General features: G+C 42.4%; 1 protein-coding gene across 1 annotated transcript in view; it reads left to right on the forward strand.

Moving 5' to 3' along the window:
• Positions 1 to 25,031, forward strand: part of LRRC9 (leucine rich repeat containing 9) — a 188,371-nt gene that overhangs the window by 124,168 nt on the left and 39,172 nt on the right. Inside the window, exons 24-25 of the mRNA XM_069733499.1 lie at positions 632 to 762; positions 5,753 to 5,861. Of these exons, the coding sequence (XP_069589600.1) occupies positions 632 to 762; positions 5,753 to 5,861 (240 nt within the window). The remainder of the gene's footprint in view (positions 1 to 631; positions 763 to 5,752; positions 5,862 to 25,031) is intronic.

Raw genomic sequence — 25,031 nt, forward strand, 5'->3', positions numbered from 1 at the left:
AGCGTTTTTTTCTTCTGAATGTACTAATTTATTTCAATGAGTGGGTATATCCTAAGTGATGTGACCTGTTACTTCCAGTCCCACCATTATGTATCATTCGATCATTTATTAGCATGGGCCTTTATGTAAGAGTGATAGTGATTTTTTGTTGCTACCCCCTTATCCCATCCCAAGTAGTACCCAAATAATAGTGCAGTAAAATGTGCAAGTAACCGTATCATTCATTGACCAAATAAAGGATCCAGAAACCTGTGACTATACAGTATATAGCCATTTAAGTAGAGAGAGTGCAAATCGATTCACAATACCCAGTCCATCAGCCACGTCAGTAATCCGTGACTGCTTTACGGGATCCGTGAGATCTGACCTCATCCACGGCTCTTTTGATTAGCTGGTCTGGTGTGTTATTATGGTTGTCACACCACAATGATGATGATGTCGCGCTAGGCCGGCTAATCAAAAGAAGAGCAGCGAATGATGTCTCAACGATCCCGTCCAGACACTACTGATTGCTGATGAGGCTGATGGACCGGGAGTCGATTCTACATACAATGCCTTAATAACCGGACCACACCTTTAACCTCTGCTAGCTTCTATTTTCATGTTTTGTTTTGTTTTTTAACTTCTAAAGGACCCAGTGGAATGTGAAAACGCCAAGGACACTTTTGGAGGCCGGCTCAGTTCTGATATGGTTGCCGAAAAAATCGGACATCAAAATTTTACTGAACTGCAAGAATTAAATTGGAGAGCCTCATCCATAAGGTATAATTCTGCTATATACACTACATAGTACACAAATTAGCAGTTTACTACAGCAAGAAAATGTACTGTAATTTTTTTTTCTTTTTTTCCTTGTGTAATCTTAAAAGCGACGTGGCTTCAAACGGGCCAACAAAATCAGTGTAATACTATGTCAGCCTATTGCTCTACTAGTGCACAATGAGAAGGCCTGTGGTACATGTCACACATCAATACATTTTACATTAAAGGGTGATTCACACAATAGTAAGTTGTCCCCTATCCATAGAATATGAAATAACTTACTGATCGTTGGGGGTGTCACCACTGGGAGAATGGCAATAAGACACTGTACGTTGTTATCAAGGCTCTTCAGAGCCCTGGGGTCTTGAATGGCCATGTGCATGCTCAACCTCTGCTCCATTCATTGTCTATGGGACTGCTGTAAATAACAGAGTACAGCACTCACCTATTTCCAACAGTCCCATAGGCAATGAATGGAGCGTGCACACCTGCATTCAAGACAGAGCTCTGCAGAGCCTGGCTACCAGGATTCAGACCTCCAGCGATCAGTAAATTATTCCCTATCCTAAGAACAGAGGATAAATTACGGTACTATTTTGGGAAGAAGTCCAGAGCAGAAATGCCTATCGCCAGTAAATGTCCCTCTCCATGTGTTGGGTCTGTATAAATAGTGCACACTTTAGCTTTTACATCATGAGCGTGCAGACCCCATATCTATTGATGCTTTTTACAGTCTTGATGATAGAAATAATGATGATGAATAATTTACAGTCTCTATGAATAAGCTTTTATGAATATTTTATCATCAGAAATATATTCCCAAACCTGTGGGATGGTAATACACAGCATAAGAATTCAGCATAAACCCACACATCATAAGGATCTTTCCACTATATACCTGATGTTCAGTTATCCTCACTAGACCCAAGAAATAATAAAAAGTAATCATTGTATTTTAACTACTGATTTTACAAAAGAAGTCAGTGTCATGGATCTGAACCGAAACAGAAAGAGCTCCTGTATAACGTTCAGAAAATACAATAAAAATGCAGCAAATCTACCACGTTCCCTTGATGATTTTGGTTTCTTTTTTCTGCTGCATATTTTCATGTGCAAAAAAATGCATCGTATTACAGAAAGTGAGATAAAACAGGATCCACCATTCACAGCAGGTGATGTCACAGCTCACCTCCTCCTGTAACACCTCTATATACAGTAGATAACACAAGATTTACTGTTTTACAATAGGTGATATATAGACCGGAGGGTCAGTGTGTGCTTTAGTACGCCAGCCAAAGCCTCATGGACCAGGGCACATCTGACCGACTGCCTGGTCTCCTTTACCTTGGGCGAAATACTACTCAGAGAACACAGGGTGAGGGTAAAACAGTGTGGCAGTGCTTTATTGAACCACAAAATGGCTAATAATTTGTAGAACAATCCCAGCAAAATACCCAAGATGGTTCAAAATTACAGAGTCTCACCCTTCCACTGAATCGCCGGGATAAGAGCAGCTGTGATTTCAGAGCTTCCAGAGCCGACTACCTCACCTGTGGCAGGCACATAGAGGAGGTAACAACAAGCTTAGGAAGCAGACAGTCCATTGAGGTGTTAGTCTAATCTGTCCCCCTTGCGATGGAGCCATGATGTTCTGGCAGCTGTCCTGTAGTGTTCCTGGCTGTGGTTTTGTAAAGATTCTCTGGTTCTTTGGATCTCTTGGCTTTCTGGATGTATATTGTTAGAGGCATATCCCACTTATATAGCTCACAACTGTTGTCCTTCAAGCCAGCATCCAGGGGTCAAGAGGAAGATGTGATGAGATGAACATGCATTGTTGAACTATTTAATAAATTTGCATAGTTTTTACTCCTCTGTTTAGCAAGTCAACAAGCTAGCTGGCCTCAACAATGTGCAATCAGCATATCTGAAAAATCATTGTTCAATTACCATGCATCTGTCATCCAGGATAACAGCATAATATGTTACAACAAATGTTAACTTAAAAATCAATACTACAGGCTTATACGAACACAAGTCTATGTTTGTTTGACCAACCAAAGATCAAACACACAAATGCAAAAGTTAATATACTGTATAGATAAGTCTATAAGGGAACACTAAAATCCCACATCCTTGATATCACTGAATGAAATATCCCAGTTGTAAATCTTTATTCATTACACAGTGGAATGTGTTGAGAACAATAAAACCTAAAAATGATCAACGTAAATCACAACTAATATCCCACGAAGGTCTGGAGTTGGAATGATCCTCAAAATCAAAGTGGATAAGGAAATGATGCTCAGTAGTGTGCGTGGCCTCCATGTGTCTGTATGATCTCCCTACAACACCTGGGCATGCTCCTGATGAGGCGGCAGATGGTCTCCTGAGGGATCTCCTTCCAGATCTGGACTAAAGCATCCGCCAACTCCTGGACAGTGTGAGGTGCAATGTGACGTTGGTAGATGGTGCGAGACATGATGTCCCAGATGTGTTCAATCAGGTTCAGGTCTGGGGAATGGGCGGGCCAGTCCATAGCTTCAATGCCTTCATCTTGCAGGAACTGCTGACACCCTCCAGCCACATGAGGTCTGGCATTATCCTGCATTAGGAGGAACCCAGGGCCAACTGCACCAGCATATGGTCTCACAAGGGGTCTGAGGATCTCATCTCGATACCTAGTGGCAGTCAGGCTACCTCTGGCGAGCACATGGAGGGCTGTGCGGCCTTCCAAGAAATGCCACCCCAGACCATTACTGACCCACTGCCAAACCGGTCATGCTGAAGGATGTTGCAGGCAGTAGATTGCTCTCCACGGCGTCTCCAGACTCTGTCACGTCTGTCACGTGCTCAGTGTGAACCCTACATATGCTTTCAATACAGTCCTCAATTCACCAAAATCAAAGACATTATCTACAGATATTTACCCATTCTTTACGAGGACCAACAGTTATATGACATATTGAACTCTGGTATTAATGTGGTGTCAAGAAGAGCACCGACTATCGGTAATCAAATAGCTCCTAATATATTTCGGCCAGAGACAACAAAATGTCCACAAACATGGCTAAATTATCCCGGGTTCTTTAGATGTGGCACAAATAACTGCAGCACCTGTAAATATGCCCTAGTAGCTAAAACGTTCCATAACGCGGAGGGAACAATTAAATTCAATACTAAGCAATATATCAATTGCAACTCTACCAACATAGTGTACAAAATTAATTGCAGAGATTGCAATTTGTCCTATGTGGGATGTACAATGAGAAAACTCAAGACACGCATCCGGGAACATTTATATGATATAAATAACACACAGGGCGCAAATAGAAAGCAGCATCCAGACATTTTGTTACTCACCATGCACGAAGTACTGCTAGTTTTCAGGTCCAGGGAATTGAACAGGTTAATGTGCCTCTTCGCGGCGGGGACTCCAGAAGGCGTCTCCTTACGCGAGAGGCATATTGGATATTCCATTTAAATACCCGATCCCCGATGGGACTTAATAAACGAAACGAAACTATGCTACATTATTGTTGAATAGGAAGTGAATATTTTATTGTATATCGATGTTTGTATAATGATTTTATGTTAGGACCTTATGAACTATCATGTGACCTATTTAGGTATTCTGGTTGGATGAGCTCCCTCATATAGGACAGCACAACCAGATCAGGATATGGCTTTGAAAAAGATCGTCTGATCGAAACGCGTTGCCGTATAGCCTCTCATGTGCAGGGGCACCTACCGGAGGGAGCTTGGTTATCCTATGCCTATGGATTTTATCTTTGTTTTGATATCAATAAATATTACCTAATTTTAAGGAGATGGATCTCAACTTTTTTCTGAGGACTCATTCGTTTGCCTGCAACGGAGATCCGTGCACCTGTGATCATCATTGGTGAGCTGGCTACTTTACCTTTCCTTTGTTATATTCTAACCATTTGTGCAGACACATGCACATTTGTAGCCTGCTGGAGGTCATTTTGCAGGGCTCTGGTAGTGCTCCTCCTGTTCCTCCTTGTACAAAGGCTGAGATAGCGGTACAGTTGCTGGATTGTTGCCCTCCTACAGCTCCCTCCACGTCTCCTGGTGTACTGGCCTGTCTCCTGATAGAGCCTCCAGCCTCTGGACACTACGCTGACAGACACAGCAAACATTCTTGCCACAGCTCGCATTGATGTGCCATCCTGGATGAGCTGCACTACCTTGAGCCACTTGTGTGGGTTGTAGAGTCCATCTCATGCGACCACGAGTGTGAAAGCACAACCAACATTCAAAAGTGACCAAAACATCAGCCAGAAAGCATTGGTAGGGAGATGTGGTCTGTGGTTCCCACCTGCAGAACCACTCCTTTATTGAGTGTGTCTTGATAATTGCCAATAATTTCCATCTGTTGTCTATTCAGTTTGCACAACAGCATGTGAAATTGATTGTCAAACAGTGTTGCTTCCTAAGTGGACAGTTTGATTTCACAGAAGTTTGATTTACTTGGAGTTACAGTTGTTTAAGTGTTCCCTATATTTTTTTGAGCAGTGTATAAACAATAGGACATTTTTTGATGACACTACACTTAGGAACCGGAATTCAAAGTTGTTTTCTTGGCGGTAAAGAATGCCTCCAATATTGTGAAGTGATGTGTACTTTTACATGAATTACTCATTTATACATTTTTAGGTTGTGTTCTCCCATAACGTAAATACAGTTTTTGTTGTTTTTTTTCTATTGCATTTTTTTGTGTAGAAAATCTGAATACACTATCCAAGGAAAGTAGATGTGATATCATGAAAACATGTGTTCACTGTGCATCTTAAGACCGTATTCAATTTTGCCCCTTTTGGTGTGTTTTTACCTTTTAGGCTCCTATGGGAAGCCTGAATAAAAAGCTTTAAAAAAAAACTGTCGCGTTTTTAACTGCAGAATGAAATCTTTTCACACTTAGGTTTGCACCTTTACATTTTACATAAACACTTGTCTTGTGTTTTCTTAGGACGGTCGACCTTGTTCCCGCAGACCAGTTTGGGAACGTTCACACCGTGAATCTGGAGAATAACAATCTGACATCCTTCAGTGGCTTAGTCTTCCTGGCGCATGTGAAGGTAAGTGTCTGTGCTACTTCTGATATGACACCTATTTCATTCATTCACTCATTTCATTCACATACAGTACGTAACTGTATACTTTTTTTTTTTTTTTTTACAATGACTCGCTGTAGGCATCCATCCAGACTGTGGCTACTGTCGGGCATATACTTTCCGATCACCCAATAGTGGGTTCAAGCCTTCAGCTAGCCAGACACATAAGATCGCCAGCGTCCAAATATTAATTTGGCAGACTACTAGCTCTCCTGACTCCCCCATATACATCAACGCTTGGCTCTTCTGGCAGTGGTTATCTGTCCCGAAACAAATTGATCAGTGCTGAATTTCCAACTGCCCGATCCTTCTCTCCATCCTCCCTCCAACATCATCTGTCTTTGGAGAACACATCAGATGGGTGTCAGGTTCAGCCATTTTTCATCTGTTTATGGGGGTCTTAGTTTGCTTATGCAGGTTTGACCAGTTTGCCCCTAATAATCGCCATGATTATCAATATTGTTTTCTTTGTGAAACTTCTTTTTGACACATCTTTGTTTTTGGGGGCATACAGTGGGGGTAATACGGCCCCCATAGTTTAGTTATGTTGCCATTTAATAGGGTATCTGATATATTCTGGTAGGTGTATGTGTAGGGTGAACATACACATTACATTATTAATATCTCAATGGATGGATATGAGTGCAGGACACTAGGGCATTGGGACTGCATTGGGTGAAGTTCTGAATCATAGATCCATACTTACATTTAGCACAGTATAATATCATGTGGCAGAGGGGCCCCAGAGCAAGGTCAGGAGAGGGCACTTGTCTATAGCAAACAGAGCTTCGAACCATTTATTAACTAAGCAGCCAAAGGAGCAATAGTAATGTCACATATCAGCTTGGTGGCAGACGGCCGCCACGGTTATGGCTGAAGTTACACCCATGCTAAGTATATATCCAAAAGGCTGTATACAGTTCAGTAGGCAGAGTAAGCCAAATTACTGTGATTCTAGTATTCAAGAAACAATGATTGGCCAAAAACCTTTTACTTATGATTTAGATTAGTTTTTATTCCACCAAATACAAGACAAAAGGGGCATCCACTACCCCTTATTAATGGGTCCAGGTAGGTGGAAGAAAACAACAATTATAATCTCCTCCAGGATCGGCACTGTTCCTCCATACTTAGTGCTGTGTGCCCGACTGGTCTGCTCAGATCAACATCCGGTGGGGGTCTCACGTGAGCACTGCAGACAATAAGCAGTTGCTGATTTTCTGCAGTAATCCGAATTAAAGGGAACCTGTCTCCCCCAAAATGGAAGTTGGGCTAAATCCACTGTCATCAGGGGCTTATCTACAGCATTCTGTAATGCTGTAGATAAGCCCCCCGATGTATCCTGAAAGATGAGAAAAAAAGGTTAGATTATACTCACCCAGGAGTGTTCCCGGTCCGATCCAGCGCCTCCCATCTTCTTACGATGACGTCCTCTTCTTGTCTTCACGCAGTGGCTCCGGCGCAGGCATACTTTGTCTGTTCTGTTGAGGGCAGAGCAAAGTACTGCAGTGCGCAGGCTCCAAGAGTCTCTGACCTTTCCTGACGCCTGCGCACTGCAGTACTTTGCTCTGCCCTCAAAAGAGCAGACAAAGTACGCATGCACCGGAGCTGCAGCGTGAAGACAAGAAGAGGATCTCATCGTATGAAGATGGGAGGCCCCGGACCGGACCGTGACGCCCATCAGACGGGACCGCCCCTGGGTGAGTATAATCTAACCTCTTTTTCTTATCTTGCAGGTTACATCGGGGGCTTATCTACAGCATTCCACAATGCTGTAGATATGCCCGTGGGCTTAGCACAACTTCCATTTTGGGGGTGACAGGTTCCCTTTAATTTAATTCTAGGCGATGATGATCCCAGCAGACCAGCGAGGGATGCAGCGCTGAGTATAGAGGAACAGTGCCGTTCCTGAAAGTGAGTATGTATATATAATATATTTACAGTATATTGTTGTGTTGCCAAGGTGTTTATTAACAAACCCTGTTGACCATTAGGTGCTACCCATTAGCACCTAATGGTCAATAATTTTATATATTTCCAAGAGGAGTAACAGAGGAATGACACAATGCACCACTGTTATTTTATGAGGGAATGACGGCATTTACTAAAGCAGAGAGCTGCTCTGAGACCACTTTCTATATGAGCAGCAGATGACATCATTCCTGGTTCAGTGATCATATACAGCAGACCTGTCCTTGAAACGTGAACCAGATAGATCTAGGTGTGACCTGATACTGGCAGCGCGGGCTCTTAGCATCTATATTCACTATGTAATGCTGTAAGGTATACATACATAGTTCATTGTGCGGCCTAATAATAGCAGGTCTCTCCAGAAGCATGGTTCTTCTCCAAGACTGACGGGGCTATAAATAAGTAATATTAATATAGAGTGTGTATATCCTTTCAGCCTGACTCTGGTTAAGTGCTCTATGAATAATACAAGGCAGCGCATTCAGTCCTGCTTAATGTATGTATTTACAGTAATGTGAGTGATGTGGATGGGTTCACCGGTGCTCCATTAGAGCGGTAATCAAGCATATATTTATCTCATACTGACACTTCTCACATAAAAAAAATAGAGTACCGGATGTACATCCTTTATACAGCTGAAGAACCCACATATTTGCGGGAATCTATGTAAATGACATGGGAATTAATGTATTTCTACTTAAATTTTCAATCCTGAAATCAGTCCCCCAGATATCAAGCATGACAGAAAAGTATAAAAAACGGCATATTGTATTCAATAAAGCATCATAATAAAGAAAAATGTTACTAATATTAAGAATAGACATATTACAAAAGAAGGTGTCATCTGTATTTAATGCATATCAGTAACATTACTTCTTAATGATAAGTAGTCAGCCTGACTGCCTCTAATTCTAGATAAGGTAAGAGAAAGGGGAGCAAGGTCAGGGGAATTTAGCCACGGAGACCATAGTTGTGATATATATATATATATATATATATATACACACACACTAGATGGTGGCCCAATTCTAACGCATTGGGTCTTCTGGAATATGTATTTATGTATGTATATAGCAGCCACATAGTATATAGCACAGGCCACGTAGTATATAGGAACCTTGTAGTATATAGCAGACAAATACTACGTGGCCTGTGCTATATACTATGTAGCTGCTATATACATACATATTGTAGAATACCCGATGCGTTAATACAGGCCACGCAATATATAACAGTGGCCACGCAGTATATAACACAGCCACGTACTATATAACACAGCCCACGCAGTATATAGCAGCCACGCAGTATATAACACAGGCGACGTAGTATATAACACAGGCCACGCAGTATATAACACTGGGCACGTAGTATATAACACAGGCCACGCAGTATATAACACTGGCCACGTAATATATAGCGCAGCCCACGCAGTATATAGCAGTCACGTAGTATATAACACTGCCCACGCAGTATATAGCAGCCACGTAGTATATAACACTGCCCACGCAGTATATAACAGTGGCCACATAATATATAGCACAGCCCACGCAGTATATAACACAGCCCACACCGTATATAACACTGCCCATGTAGTATATAGCAGCCATGCGGTATCTAACACAGCCCACGTAGTATACAGCAGTGTGGGCACCATATCCCTGTTAAAAAAATAATTAAAATAAAAAACATCAAAAAAGATCTCCGGCACACAGAAAAATTTCCAAATGAATGATAAAGTTTATTTCATAGACTTCTATATTTCAAAAAATCAAGTACACTATGCAGTACCATTGTGTGAACAACGCCCTATGTGGGCCTTTATTGTGCACTTGTATACTGGGCAGTCACCCCCTCCAGGAGTGGGTATGTGGAGAGTGGCTGTTGATCTGGTATTTTGCACCTGTTTTGCTAACATCTTGCTTTATGGGCTGGCTACACCCTGCAGTACATTTGTTCTAATATCTGGGCAGGTAAGTGTTGCTGCCTTTTATTTTTTTTCTGATGTTGAAAAAAGATTTCTATGACAGACAGAGGCTGCGACCAATGAACATTTACCAAGACTTCACCGGTAAAAGTCCAATTTTACTTTTCATTTTGAGCTTTTACCGACGGCCTCGGTGAATGTCCAGATTGACCGGTAAATCCTAGGTTCTACCGTCCTTCTGACTTTTACAGTAACATATGTGGGTGAATGTCCAGATTGACCGGTAAATCCTAGGTTTTACCGTCCTGACTTTTACAGTAACATATATATATATATATATATATATATATATATATATATATGTATATATATGTGTGTATATATATATATATATAAATATATATATATATATAATATTACAGTACACACCAAAAGTTTGGACACACCTTCTCATTTAAAGATTTTTCTGTATTTTCATGACTATGAAAATTGTACATTCACACTGAAGGCATCAAAACTATGAATTAACACATGTGGAATTATATACTAAACAAAAAAGTGTGAAACAACTGAAATTATGTCTTATATTCTAGGTTCTAGTAGCCACCTTTGGCTTTGCACATTCTTGGCATTCTGTTAATGTGTTGATGAGCTTTAAGAGGTAGTCACCAGGAATGGTTTTCACTTCACTTCACTGTCAGGTTTAATAAGTGGGATTTCTTGCCTTATAAATGGGGTTGGGACCATCATTTGCGTTGTGCAGAAGTCTGGTGGATACACAGCTGTTACTCCTACTGAATAGACTGTTATAATTTGTATTATGGCAAGAAAAAAGCAGCTAAGTAAAGAAAAACGAGTGGCCATCATTACTTTAAGAATTGAAGGTCAGTCAGTCTGAAAAATTGGGAAAACTTTGAAAGTATCCCCAAGTGCAGTGGCAAAAACCATCAAGCGCTACAAAGAAACTGGCTCACATGAGGACCGTCCCAGGAAAGGAAGACCAAGAGTCACCTCTGCTTCTGAGGATAAGTTTATCCAAATTACCAGCCTCAGAAATTGCAGGTTAACAGCAGCTCAGATTAGAGACCAGGTCAATGCCACACAGAGTTCTAGCAGCAGACACATCTCTACAACAACTGCTAAGAGGAGACTTTGTGCAGCATGTCTTCATGGTAAAATAGCTGCTAGGAGACCACTGCTAAGGACAGGTAACAAACAGAAGATACTTGTTTGGGCTAAAGAACACAAGTAATGGACATTAGATCAGTGGAAATCTGTGCTTTGGTCTGAAATCTGTGCTCTGGTCTGACGCAGAAAAGGTGAACGGATGGACTCTACATGCCTGGTTCCCACCGTGAAGCATGGAGAAGGAGGTGTGATGTGTGGGGGTGCTTTGCTGGTGGCACTCTTGGGGATTTATTCAAAATTGAAGGCATACTGAACCAGCATGGCTACTACAGCAATTTGCAGCGGCATGCTATTCCATCCAGTTTGCGTGTAGTTGGACCATCATTTATTTTTCAATAGGACAATAACCCCAAACACACCTCCAGGCTGTGTAAGGGCTATTTGACCAAGAAGGAGAGTGATGGGGTGCTACTCCAGATGACCTGGCCTCCACAGTCACCAGACCTGAACCCAATCGCGATGGTTTGGGGTGAGCTGGACCGAAGAGTGAAGGCAAAAGGGCCAACAAGTGCTAAGCATCTCTGGGAACTCCTTCAAGATTGTTGGAAGACCATTCCCAGTGACTACCTCTTGAAGCTCATCAAGAGAATGCCAAGAGTGTGCAAAGCAGTCATCAAAGCAAAAGGTGGCTACTTTGAAGAACCTAGAATATAAGACATAATTTTATTTGTTTCACACTTTTTTGTTAAGTATATAATTCCACATGTGTTAATTCATAGTTTTGATGCCTTCAGCGTGAATGTGCAATTTTCCTAGTCATGAAAATACAGAAAAATCTTTAAATGAGAAGGTGTGTCCAAACTTTTGGTCTGTACTAATATATATATATATGCACTACCATTCAAAAGTTTAGGGTCACTTAGAAGGTTCCTTATTTTTTAAAGAAAAGCACAGTTTTAACCAATGAAGCTAACAATAAATGATTCAGAAATACACTCTGTACATTTTTAATGTGGTAAATGACTATTTTAGCTGCAAACGTCTGGTTTGTAATGTAATATCTTCATAGGTGTATTGAGGACCATTTCCAACAACCATCACTCCAGTGTTCTTATGGTACTTTGTGTTTTCTATCTGTGTAAGAAGGCTAATGGATGGTTGGAATACCCTTGAAAACCATTATGCAAGTATGCTAGCACTGCTGAAAACAGTTTGGCTGAATAGAGAACCTATAAACCTGACCTTCCTTTGAACTAGTTGAGAATCTGGAGCATTACATTTGTTGGTTCCATTAAACTCTCAAAATGGCAAGAAAAAAAGAACTTTCATGTTAAACTCGACAGTCTATTTTTGTTCTTAGAAATTAAGGTTATTCCATGCGAGAAATTGCCAAGAAGCTGAAGATTTCCTACAACGGTGTGTACTACTCCCTTCAGAGGAGAGCACAAACGGGCTCTAACCAGAGTAGCAAGAGAAGTGGGAGGCCTGCTGCACAACTGAGCAACAAGACAAGTACATTACAGTGTGTAGTTTGAGAAATTGACGCCTCACAGGTCCTCAACTGGCAGCTTCATTAAATAGTACACGCAAAACGGCAGTGTCAATGTCTACAGTGAAGAGGCGACTACGGGATGCTGGCCTTCAGGGCAGAGTGGCAAAGAAACAGCCATATCTGACACTGGCTAATAAAAGGAAAAGATTTATATGGGCAAAAGAACACAGACATTGGACAGAGGAAGATTGGAAAAAAGTGTTGTGGACAGACGAATCCAAGTTTGAGATGTTTGGATCACACAGAAGAACATTTGTGAGACGCAGAACAACTGAAAAGATGCTGGAAGAGTGCTTGACGCCATCTGTCAAGCATGGTGGAGGTAATGTGATGGTCTGAGGTTGCTTTATTGCTGGTAAAGTGGGAGATTTGTACATGGTAGAAGGGATTTTGAATAAGGAAGGCTATCGCTCCGTTTTGCAACACCATGAAATACCCTGTGGACAGCGCTTGATTGGAGCCAATTTCATCCTACAACAGGACAATGACCCAAAGCACACCTCCAAATTATGCAAGAACTATTTAGGGAAGAAGCAGGCAGCTGGTATTCTATCTGTAATGGAGTGGCCAGCGCAGTCACCGGATCTCAACCCATTGAGCTTTTGTGGGAGCAGCTTGACCGTATGCTATGTAAAAAGTGCCCATCAAGCCAAACCAACTTGTGGGAGGGGCTTCTGGAAGCATGGGGTGAAATTTCTCCAGATTACCTCAGCAAATTAACTGATAGAATGCCAAAGGTCTGCAATGCTGTAATTTTTGCAAAGGGAGCATTCTTTGACAAAAGCAAAGCTTGAAGGAGAAAATTATTATTTCAAATAAAAATCTTTTTTTTCGAACCTAGTCAATGTCTGGATTAGATTTTCAATTAATTTGGCAACTCATTTGATTAATAAAAGTATGAGTTTCATGGAAAACACAAAATTGTCTGGGTGACCCTAAACTTTTGAACGGTAGTGTGTGTGTATATATATATATATATATATATATATATATATATATATATATATATATATATATATATATATATATATATATATTTTTTTTTTTTACATATATATATATATATACACATACGCACAGTTGTGTGAAAAACTGTTTGCCCCTTCCCGATTTCCTTTTTTTATTTTGCATGCTTGTCACACTGAAATATTTCAGATCACCAAATAAATATAAATATTAGACAAAGATAATAAGTAAACACATATGCAGTTATTAAATGAAGATCTTTATTAATATTAAGGGAAAAAGGAACCCAAACCTACAGGGACCTGTGTGAAAAAGTGATTTTCCCCCTAAACCTAATAACTGGTTGGGTCACCCTTAACAGCAACAACTGCAGTGAAGTGTTTGCAATAACTGGCAAAGAGTCTTTACAACGCTCTGGAGGAATTTTGGTCCACTCATCTCTGCAGAATTGTTATAATTCAGCCACAATGGAGTGTTTTTGAGCATGGACAGCGTTTTTAAAGGTCATGCCATACCATCTCAAATCGGATTCAGGTCAGGACTTGTTTGAATGTTTTGGATCATTGTCCTGCTGCATAAACCAAGTGTCCTTCAGCTTGAGGTCACGAACAAAGGGCCGGACATTTTCCTTCAAGATTTTTTACCATACAGGAGAATTCATGGTTCCCTTTACCACAGCAAGTCTTTTATGTCCTGAAGGAACAAAACAGCCAAAGACCATCACACTACCACCACCATAGTTTACTGTTGGTTGGTTGGATGTTCCTTTTTAAAATGGTGTGTCATTTCCATGCCCAATGTAGTGGGACATACACCTTCCAAAAAGTTCAACTTTTGCCTCGTCAGTCCACAGAGTATTTTCCCAATAGTCTCCGTTGTTGTTACTGCCGGTTTGTTATGAACGCTGTCCATATCTAACCTCTCAAACTCACCTCTTCCTCTTTCTGACCACAACCTACTCACATTCTCTTCCCTTTCCACTCCTTGTCTACAACCCCCACCCCACAAACTCTCACATCCTCGCAGAAATCTTAAACACCTTGATCTTCACTCACTCTCTGAATCCCTCCTCCCTCTCACAGACATAAGCTCCCTACAGAATGCGGATGATGCTGCCGCTCTATATAACTCCACAATAGCTGCAGCTTTGGAATCTCTTGCCCCTCTCACACATACCAAAGCGCGCAAAATCAACAGACAACCCTGGCACACCAGCATGACCAAAGAACTGAGGCGAGCTTCCAGAGCTGATGAGCGCAGATGGAAAAGATCCCACTCCAACGAGCACTTCATTGCATTCAAACAGTCCCTCACTACTTTCAAGACCACACTCGCCACAGCCAAACAAACCTACTTCTCATCTCTCATAACCTCCCTGTCTCACAACCCCAAACAGTTATTCAACACCTTCAACTCTCTCCTCCGTCCCCCAGCACCTCCTCCCTCCCCACTCATCTCAGCAGAAGACTTTGCCTCATTTTTCAAGCAGAAAATTGAGAACATCAGAGACAGTTTTAGTAAACAACCCCCAGAACCCTTCCTCCCAACCACCCAGCCCGCCACCTCCAAAACCAACTTCTCCACCATTACAGAAGACGGACTCTCCACTCTACTCTCAAGATCGCATCTCACCACCTGTGCACTTGACCCACTCCCATCCCACTTCATCCCAAACCTCACCACAGTCTTCATCCCAACCCTAACCCATCTCTTCAACCTATCACTAACAACTGGCATTTTCCCCTCAAGCTTTAAACATGCCTCAATCACACCTATCCTCAAAAAGCCCTCTCTTGACCCATCCTCTGTATCTAGCTATCGCCCTATATCACTTCTCCCCTTTGCCTCAAAACTACTGGAACAACATGTCCATCTTGAACTGTCCTCCCATCTATCTTCCTGCTCCTTCTTCGACCGCTTTCAATCAGGCTTCCGATCACACCACTCCACTGAAACTGCCCTAACTAAGGTCACCAATGACCTATTAACCGCCAAGAGCAAGCGACACTACTCTATCCTCCTCCTCCTGGACCTGTCCTCTGCCTTTGACACAGTGGACCATTCCCTGCTGCTGCAGACCCTCTCATCCCTTGGAATCACAGACTTGGCCCTATCCTGGATCTCGTCATACCTAACTGACCGTACATTCAGCGTCTCCCACTCACACACCACCTCCTCACCTCGCCCCCTATCTGTGGGAGTCCCACAAGGTTCAGTTCTAGGACCCCTGCTCTTCTCCATTTACACCTTTGGCCTGGGACAGCTCATAGAATCTCATGGCTTTCAGTATCATCTCTATGCTGACGACACACAGATCTACATCTCCGGACCAGATATTACCACCCTACTAACCAGAATCCCTCAATGTCTGTCTGCTATTTCATCCTTCTTCTCCACTAGATTTCTAAAACTTAACATGGACAAAACAGAATTCATCATCTTTCCCCCATCTCACACGACCTCCCCAACGAACCTATCCATTACAGTAAACGGCTGCCCACTCTCCCCAGTCCCACAAGCCCGCTGTCTTGGGGTAATCCTTGACACTGATCTCTTTTAAACCACACATCCAAACCCTTTCCACTTCCTGTCGCCTCCAACTCAAAAATATTTCACGGATCCGCACATTCCTAAACCAAGAATCCGCAAAGACCCTAGTCCATGCCCTCATCATCTCCCGCCTTGACTACTGTAACCTCCTGCTCTGTGGCCTCCCCTCTAACACTCTTGCACCCCTCCAATCTATTCTAAACTCTGCTGCCCGACTAATCCACCTGTCCCCCCGCTATTCCCCGGCCTCTCCCCTCTGTCAATCCCTGCACTGGCTCCCCATCACCCAGAGACTCCAGTACAAAAGCCTAACCATGACATACAAAGCCATCCACAACCTGTCTCCTCCATACATCTGCGACCTCGTCTCCCGGTACTCTCCTACACGCAACCTCCGATCCTCACAAGATCTCCTTCTCTACTCCCCTATTATCTCCTCTTCCCACAATCGCATACAAGATTTCTCTCGTGCATCCCCCCTACTCTGGAATTCTCTACCACAACATATCAGACTCTCGCCTACCATCGAAACCTTCAAAAAGAACCTGAAGACCCACCTCTTCCGACAAGCCTACAACCTGCAGTAACCACCGATCGACCAAACCGCTGCACGGCCAGCTCTACCCTACCTACTGTATCCTCACCCGTCCCTTGTAGATTGTGAGCCCTCACGGGCAGGGTCCTCTCTCCTCCTGTACCAGTTGTGACTTGTATTGTTCAAGATTATTGTACTTGTTTATTATGTATACCCCTCCTCACATGTAAAGCGCCATGGAATAAATGGCGCTATAATAATAAATAATAATAGTAATAATAATAATAGCAGATGAGTAATTCTGCTACATACAGGCGATCCGATCATCGCCTGTATGTAGTAGTGCCGATTGGGTTATGGCACCTTCTAGTCTCCCATGGAGACTATTAAAACATGCCAAAACTAAAAAATTAATGTTTTTAAAAATATTAAAAAAAATAAAAGTTCAAATCACCCTCTTAAGCCCCATTCAAAATAAAATATAAAAAAAATCAAACATACAGTAACATATTTGGTATCACCGCGTTCAAAATAACCCGATCTATCAATAAAAAAAGGATTAACCCAATTGCTAAATGGCGTAGTGAGGAAAAAAAAGTAAAAATGCCAGATTTTCTGGTCACTTCAACATTGAATTAAAATGCAATAACGGGCGATGAAAAAATCGTATCTGCACCAAAATGGTATTAAAGCGTCAGCTCGGCATGCAAAAAATAAGCCCTCACCCAATCCGAGATCATGAAAAATGGAGACGCTACGCTATATATATATATATATATATATATATATATATATATATATATATATATATATATATATACATATACATATATATATGTATATATATATGTGTATATATATATATGTGTATATATATATATATATATATATATATTTTTTTATTTTTTTTTTTTTTTTACAAGGTTTGGAATTTTTTTCACCACTAAGATTTAAAACAACCTAGACATGTTTGGTGTCTATGTACTTGTAATTACCTGGTGAATCATATTGGGAGGTCCTTTTTAGCATTTGGTGAACATAGTAAAAAAAGCAAAACAAAAAACAACTATAGGATTGCACTTTTTTTGCAGTTTCACTGCACTTTGAATTTTGTTCCCATTTTCCAATACACGATATGGTAAAACCTATGGTGTCGTTCAAAAGTACAACCCGTCGTGCAAAAAACAAGCCCTCACATGACCATATTGAAGGAAAAATAAAAAAGTTATGGCTCTGGGAAGGAGGGGAGTGAAAAATGAAAGTGCAAAACCAAAAATGCCTCTGGTCGTTAAGGGGTTAAACATAGCCTGTAGAGTTTGCACTAAATGTGTGTGCTGGTGTCACCGCACTCTTTTGCTTGTATTCTTCATTCCCTGTATAAATGAGTTTTATTATTTTGAGATGAAGGATATGCCCATGATTAAAAAAAACACCCACTTAAACACCCACAAATATATCTCTTTATTTTTTATTTTTTTTGTTTACGGTCACCTAACCACAGTCTGGATTAATAATAATGGATCGCCCCCCGTGTAGGGCAATGGGGTACTCGTCGGGGATGTCACGGTGGCTGACCCGGTCCGTGGCCCTAGGGGAACGTCCGTTGATAAATGGGGGAAGGTCTTTAAAGGCATAGTGTTCGTGACGCCACCTGTGGTATTCGGTCAGGGTGACGGACGCTGCTTAGGGGTCCGCTGGGGTGATGTTATGGCAGCTAGATGGTATATCTTCCCACAGGTGAAGTGTATCCCCAGGGCTTCCCAGAGTGTAGATCATGAATGGTGTGAGGTGCAGTGAATAATGAGGACACAAGGTTGCAGTCTCTTTACCTTTACTGAAGGCTTCAGTGTCCAGAGCACAGACCACAGGGCAGGCAGAATCCGGCCGGTCTGAAGGCAATTCCAGAGTCCCCTTATCCAGGTGGAAATCAGTAGCCTTCCTCTAGCACCTGAGTGTTGTAGTTCCTCCCTGCTGAGCTTCTCGGTGAGGTCCTCACAACTGTCGTAGATGTAATGTCTCTTTCTCTCTGTCCCCCTGATGGATAGGATAGGACAAACCCGTATGACTGATGGCCTGAGGCTTTTTACAGGGACCCTACGACGCCCCAGCCCCCACAAGTTGCCACCGTGCCTCCTGGGTATAAGGTCGGCAGCCAACGTGGAATCAACTGTCCTGCCAGTCTCTGAAGTAAAGCATACAGATCCTTACTCCCTCGGTGTTCTGGCTACCGGCTTCTGCGCTTCAGAAGGAAGCAGCCTGCTCCTGGCTGGTCTCCCTCTGATATTCCTCTCCTTTGCTATGACTTCGTTTCTCACTCACTGCAAGACAATTCCCTTCTGATGTCTCTTACTTTGGATGCTGCCGCACGTGGGGCAGGCGTAGCTCCGTGGACCCTCATCCTCCGCAGACCTCAGTCTGCATCTGGCTCCCTCTCACTCCAGCCACCTTCAGCTTCAGTCTCCTTCTCCTCTGCCTCTTCCTAACTTTCTGTCCAGACTCCCAGTTTTACCTAGGAGTGAGGAGTGCCCTAATAGATAGAAGCATGGCCCCCCTGGCGGCCTGGAGTGTGAAGTGTGTTGTGTGGTTAGTGATAACTGGTAAGGTGATCTCCTTTATTTCCTTCAATAACATTCGTAACATTGCTCCCCCTGGTGGAAGAACGACATTACTGCATCGACCAGGACTCTGGGGCGCTGCAATAACACATTCACAGAAATAGTTTGCATAAGATGAGCTGGGAGCATATAGTTATACTATATAATTTTTCTTTCAAGTGAAACTCACATTATTATTCTTAGCAAACTCCTAACGAATATCTCACCAAAGAAGAAAATGGAGAACGTTACTATTAACCTCTCTTAATTTTTATTGGAAAAAATAACATTCAAAATATATCACGAATCAAAATATGGTTAAAAGGACGACCAAAAGATGTCCCAGTAATGTGCAAGTAATATGATAAAGCATAAGTCTATAAATATTCAGGGTAAGTATTAATTTGTGAAAGTGATCTACCATTTTAATCATAATTATATGGTCCATTCAACAAGTATATATGTAAAGAAACACCTTCACCCTTACATGCGGGCCAACTAGTGTATCAAATGTCATATGGTCACCCCAATGTAATAATAAGAAACCAGTTATTTATAATCCACCAAGAAATTTATTACAAACACAGCCATCTTTGAATTTCTCAAAAAACTGTATCCGACCAGCCTAATATCCAAGAAGTATTGTTTCTCCTTGCGGAGATGAGAGTGCCCACATTGTATTAACCCTGCTGTTCTGTTGGTCAAAAATGACCGACTTTGAACTTCAATATTCTTTAAAATATTCAAGATGCGGCTCTGAAACCCGTGGCCGACCGACCCATCCTCATTTAAGTCAATCAACCACAAGTTTCAGAACCGCATCTTGAACACCCCAAAAAATACCAAAGTTCAAAATAGGTCTCCCCAGACCGAACAGAACAGCAGGGTTAAAGTGCATAGAAAATGCAGAGGTCAAGAACTGGCTAACAGGGTCAGGTTAAATTTAAATTTACTCTTAAGAATGACCCTGGAATCAATCTTACCCTAAGCACTCTAGTGGAGATTGACATGCTAAGCATGCCGAGATGAGGAGACTTAAAGCCGCAATTCTCCTCTGGGAAATATCCTAATTATGCAAATTGTCTCTTAAGAGAGGAAAAGAACTAGAACTCTAGTGACACCTATTGGAAGTAGCAATCCTACAAGTCTATGTCGAGCCTTCAGAGAAGAAGTTCTCTTCTTCTCTGAAGAGACAATTTGCATAGACCAGCCTAAATAATGGCACCCAGTCACCCCAATGTCAGATGGAATACCTTAGCCCCTCGTATTCATAGTGGTTTTCATAAAGGGCTTACCCATAACTGTTTGTATTGCACTGAACCTGACAGAATCCCTGACGCGCCTTTCGCGGTAGATATTTCAAAATGTGTTGTATATCATGTTTGATTAGGTGGCACAGCCATGTGCGCATGCGTGCTGCAGCATACCCCGGAAGAACATCTTTCAGTTCCGGCATTCATTGCGAAAGCACGTCACTGAGAAATCTCCGAGTGATGTCAGAGACACATGCACTCTGTTAATTGAAGCTATCGGGAAAAGTTCCCAGAGGGATTCGCAATGTGCATGCGCTGAGTGGCGGCAATTTAATAGAGTCAATTCAGGAATCGCTACACTATACAAACCACCATATTTCAAGGGACTTATTCCAATTCCTCACTCTGCATATATAAAAAAATAAACAAAAAACTATCAATGAGATAATTTAATACGGAATGCAAATGCTGACTACAATTTATTGATAACCTGGGAAATGAAAGTTCAGCAATTGTTGAAATATTCAAAAAAATCCCATACAGGAAAATAAATACATTCAGTGACCAAACAACAAGTGACAGTGTAATATGTTGTATATACTATCCTGTGTAGTTAAAGCTTTTAATACACCACCGTATTTAGATCAATCTCAAAAAAGGGAGGAATAGCAACTATTTAATGACTCAATAAAAAGTGCATAAGCCAGTGACAGAGCACGGGCCAATATATGTGTTACTAATGAAATAAAACAAAAGCAAAAGTGAATATCAAATATTAAATTGGTTTATCAGTAATTGTAAATGCCATCCACATCCCGCACTCCTACTAAATACGTTATGTTACTACAAACATGTCCAAAAGCATGTTAGTAATGCATAGGGACCTTCATTACTAGAGTGAATCCCAAGGTGCATTTAGATGGGGGGGGAGGGATGTCAAAATGTAACAACCTAAAAAATGGATAACTAGTATCCACACACACCACTCACCAAAGAGATATATATATAAAATATTAAAGTTTATTATGTTGCAAAAAATCTAGACAATACATTGAATATAATCTCATACAGTCACACTTGATCTGAAAAGATAGGTAGGAGGAAAAGCGTTTAACTCAAGTAAGACACACGTGGTGGCAAGTTGGAAAATACCAAGCACTGGGTCATTGCAAACTACCTAACATGATGCAGACCTATCCCCATCAACCCAGCAAGTGCTGCTCAGGTAACGTAATAAAGTGCTAACAGTGCAAATGTATAGGTCTGCAGAGTATGTAATAAGAGATTCAAAGCATCCCCATATGTGTAGAAGCCTGTCCACGATGCCACAGAGACCCGACGCACGTTTCGCTTCTCGCTTTCTCAAGGGGGAGGCGTATATACATATACAGTGGGGCAAAAAAGTATTTAGTCAGTCAGCAATAGTGCAAGTTCCACCACTTAAAAAGATGAGAGGCGTCTGTAATTTACATCATAGGTAGACCTCAACTATGGGAGACAAACTGAGAAAAACAAATCCAGAAAATCACATTGTCTGTTTTTCTAACATTTTATTTGCATATTATGGTGGAAAATAAGTATTTGGTCAGAAACAAAATTTCATCTCAATACTTTGTAATATATCCTTTGTTGGCAATGACAGAGGTCAAACGTTTTCTGTAAGTCTTCACAAGGTTGCCACACACTGTTGTTGGTATGTTGGCCCATTCCTCCATGCAGATCTCCTCTAGAGCAGTGATGTTTTTGGCTTTTCGCTTGGCAACATGGACTTTCAACTCCCTCCAAAGGTTTTCTATAGGGTTGAGATCTGGAGACTGGCTAGGCCACTCCAGGGCCTTGAAATGCTTCTTACTAAGCCACTCCTTCGTTGCCCTGGCGGTGTGCTTTGGATTATTGTCATGTTGAAAGACCCAGCCACGTTTCATCTTCAATGCCCTTGCTGATGGAAGGAGGTTTGCACTCAAAATCTCACGATACATGGCCCCATTCATTCTTTCATGTACCCAGATCAGTCGTCCTGGCCCCTTTGCAGAGAAACAGCCCCAAAGCATGATGTTTCCACCACCATGCTTTACAGTAGGTATGGTGTTTGATGGATGCAACTCAGTATTCTTTTTCCTCCAAACACGACAAGTTGTGTTTCTACCAAACAGTTCCAGTTTGGTTTCATCAGACCATAGGACATTCTCCCAAAACTCCTCTGGATCATCCAAATGCTCTCTAGCAAACTTCAGACGGGCCCGGACATGTACTGGCTTAAGCAGTGGGACACGTCTGGCACTGCAGGATCTGAGTCCATGGTGGCGTAGTGTGTTACTTATGGTAGGCCTTGTTACATTGCTCCCAGCTCTCTGCAGTTCATTCACTAGGTCCCCCCGCGTGGTTCTGGGATTTTTGCTCACCGTTCTTGTGATCATTCTGACCCCACGGGGTGGGATTTTGCGTGGAGCCCCAGATCGAGGGAGATTATCAGTGGTCTTGTATGTCTTCCATTTTCTAATTATTGCTCCCACTGTTGATTTCTTCACTCCAAGCTGGTTGGCTATTGCAGATTCAGTCTTCCCAGCCTGGTACAGGGCTACAATTTTGTTACTGGTGTCCTTTGACAGCTCTTTGGTCTTCACCATAGTGGAGTTTGGAGTCAGACTGTTTGAGGGTGTGCACAGGTGTCTTTTTATACTGATAACAAGTTTAAACAGGTGCCATTACTACAGGTAATGAGTGGAGGAAAGAGGAGACTCTTAAAGAAGAAGTTACAGGTCTGTGAGAGCCAGAAATCTTGATTGTTTGTTTCTGACCAAATACTTATTTTCCACCATAATATGCAAATAAAATGTTAAAAAAACAGACAATGTGATTTTCTGGATTTTTTTTTCTCAGTTTGTCTCCCATAGTTGAGGTCTACCTATGATGTAAATTATAAAGAGGAGAAGAAAGAGCTATACTGGGTATATCTATGTATAAAATCCAAAATTTATTGACATAATTAAATATACAAACACGAAAATTCATGTGCAGGAACACTACACCGGGATGAACAGGATCCCCCAAATGACCTTAGCAGATATAAGTCAGAGTCGATAAACATAAGGTGCATAGTGCTAATGTCTGGGTACAATGTACCTGCCAAAGTAGCGCCCATCTAGGCCTAGCCCTCAGTGAGGCAAAATCTCAAGGCATGGGGAAATAGGCAGGCACTTACCTTTGGTATGGGTAAGCTGACCCATATACTGGGATCGTTAGGGGCAGACCCGCAACAGCTGGCACCAAGAGGGGTGGCTCAAGAGCGGACAGAAGCACCACAAGCTGGACCAAGGAGAGAAGATAGACTGGAACCAACCGGAGCTAGGGAGACGGGACCACCAAGATGGAATACTCGAATGGAAGCACAGGCTTAGGTAACAGGGTGAAATGGAAAGGTAGAACCGGGCAGGTAGACAGGACAGGACAGGTAGTCAGGATGGGACAGGTAGTCAGGACCAGACAGGTAGTCAGGGCCGGAGCGGTAGACAGGAAAAGGGCCAGAACAGCGTACAGTAAGCACACGGTAATCAGGCACGGCCAATATGGAGGAACCGCCTGATATACCCTGTGCTGACACCTGATTGGAGCGCTAACGCCTCTGGGAAGGTGTAGAGAGAGTTAAGAGGGCAGAGGAGCGCGCATGCACGGAGCATAAACAGACCGGAAGGAGAGAGGAAACCACGCTGGATCCCCCTGGCGGCAGGATGACCAGAATCAGCGCGGTGCCTGGAGCGGGGAGCAGGGAAGAGGACCCAAGAGCGGAGGTAGTGGCGGCAGCGGCCGCTGGCATGACAGTCATTAAATGGTTTGGGATATACAATCCCAGGATTTACTGCAACAAAACACACATGTAAGTAATCTCACAGCAGTAGTTCAGGGCCAACAATGATCGTTATTGAGCTGACATAAAAACACACATTAGACAAAAACATGTTAAATTGGATAAAAATAATTGTCACAATCCATTTTTTGGATATGTGGGAAATCTGGTTCCATGGAGTTAAACCTATTTTCCTTTTGGCCTATCGGGGGTTAATGTCAGTTTTTCCCTGCTGGTGTAATTGCATTGCTGCTGGGTCAGCTGATGTGGGCGGTGACAACTCCCACCATCCTTTAAAAGGTCACCTGATGCATCAGCTGACTGTTGGTGTTAGAGCAAGTTGGAGTAAGGAGCAATCTGGGTGCAGTGGTGCCTCTGCTGAGTTTGCTTATCTGGTGCCCTTCTTCTACTGTGCGGTGTTTTGCAGCAGAGAAAGCTAAGTGTGAAATTTTTGTGACCTTGTCCCTTTGGTGTCTGTCACTCCCCCCTGTGTTTATTATCTGCAGTTGTGTGGCTAGTGCCCTTCACCAGCCAGTGCACTAGCCAGGGAAAAGTTAAGTGACAGTTAGGGACGAGGTATCCTGACAGTGACGGGGGGGGGGGGGGGGGGAAGGGAAGGACCCGCATAACGCATTAGGGGAGTGCAGGGTCAGGCTCAGGTTCAGGTTTTAGCTCAGGTGGTGACCATCCCCTAGGGCCTTCCTCTCACTTATACCATCCCCGTTGTATGTGTATTGTGCCGTTAGCTGACCAACCATCCGTTGGGTCGAGTCACACAGTGATAGGCACCGTGTGACAGTAATACAGACAAAAATCA

The sequence above is a fragment of the Ranitomeya imitator genome, chromosome 1, assembly GCF_032444005.1.
Source record: "Ranitomeya imitator isolate aRanImi1 chromosome 1, aRanImi1.pri, whole genome shotgun sequence".
Classification (NCBI taxonomy): domain Eukaryota; kingdom Metazoa; phylum Chordata; class Amphibia; order Anura; family Dendrobatidae; genus Ranitomeya; species Ranitomeya imitator.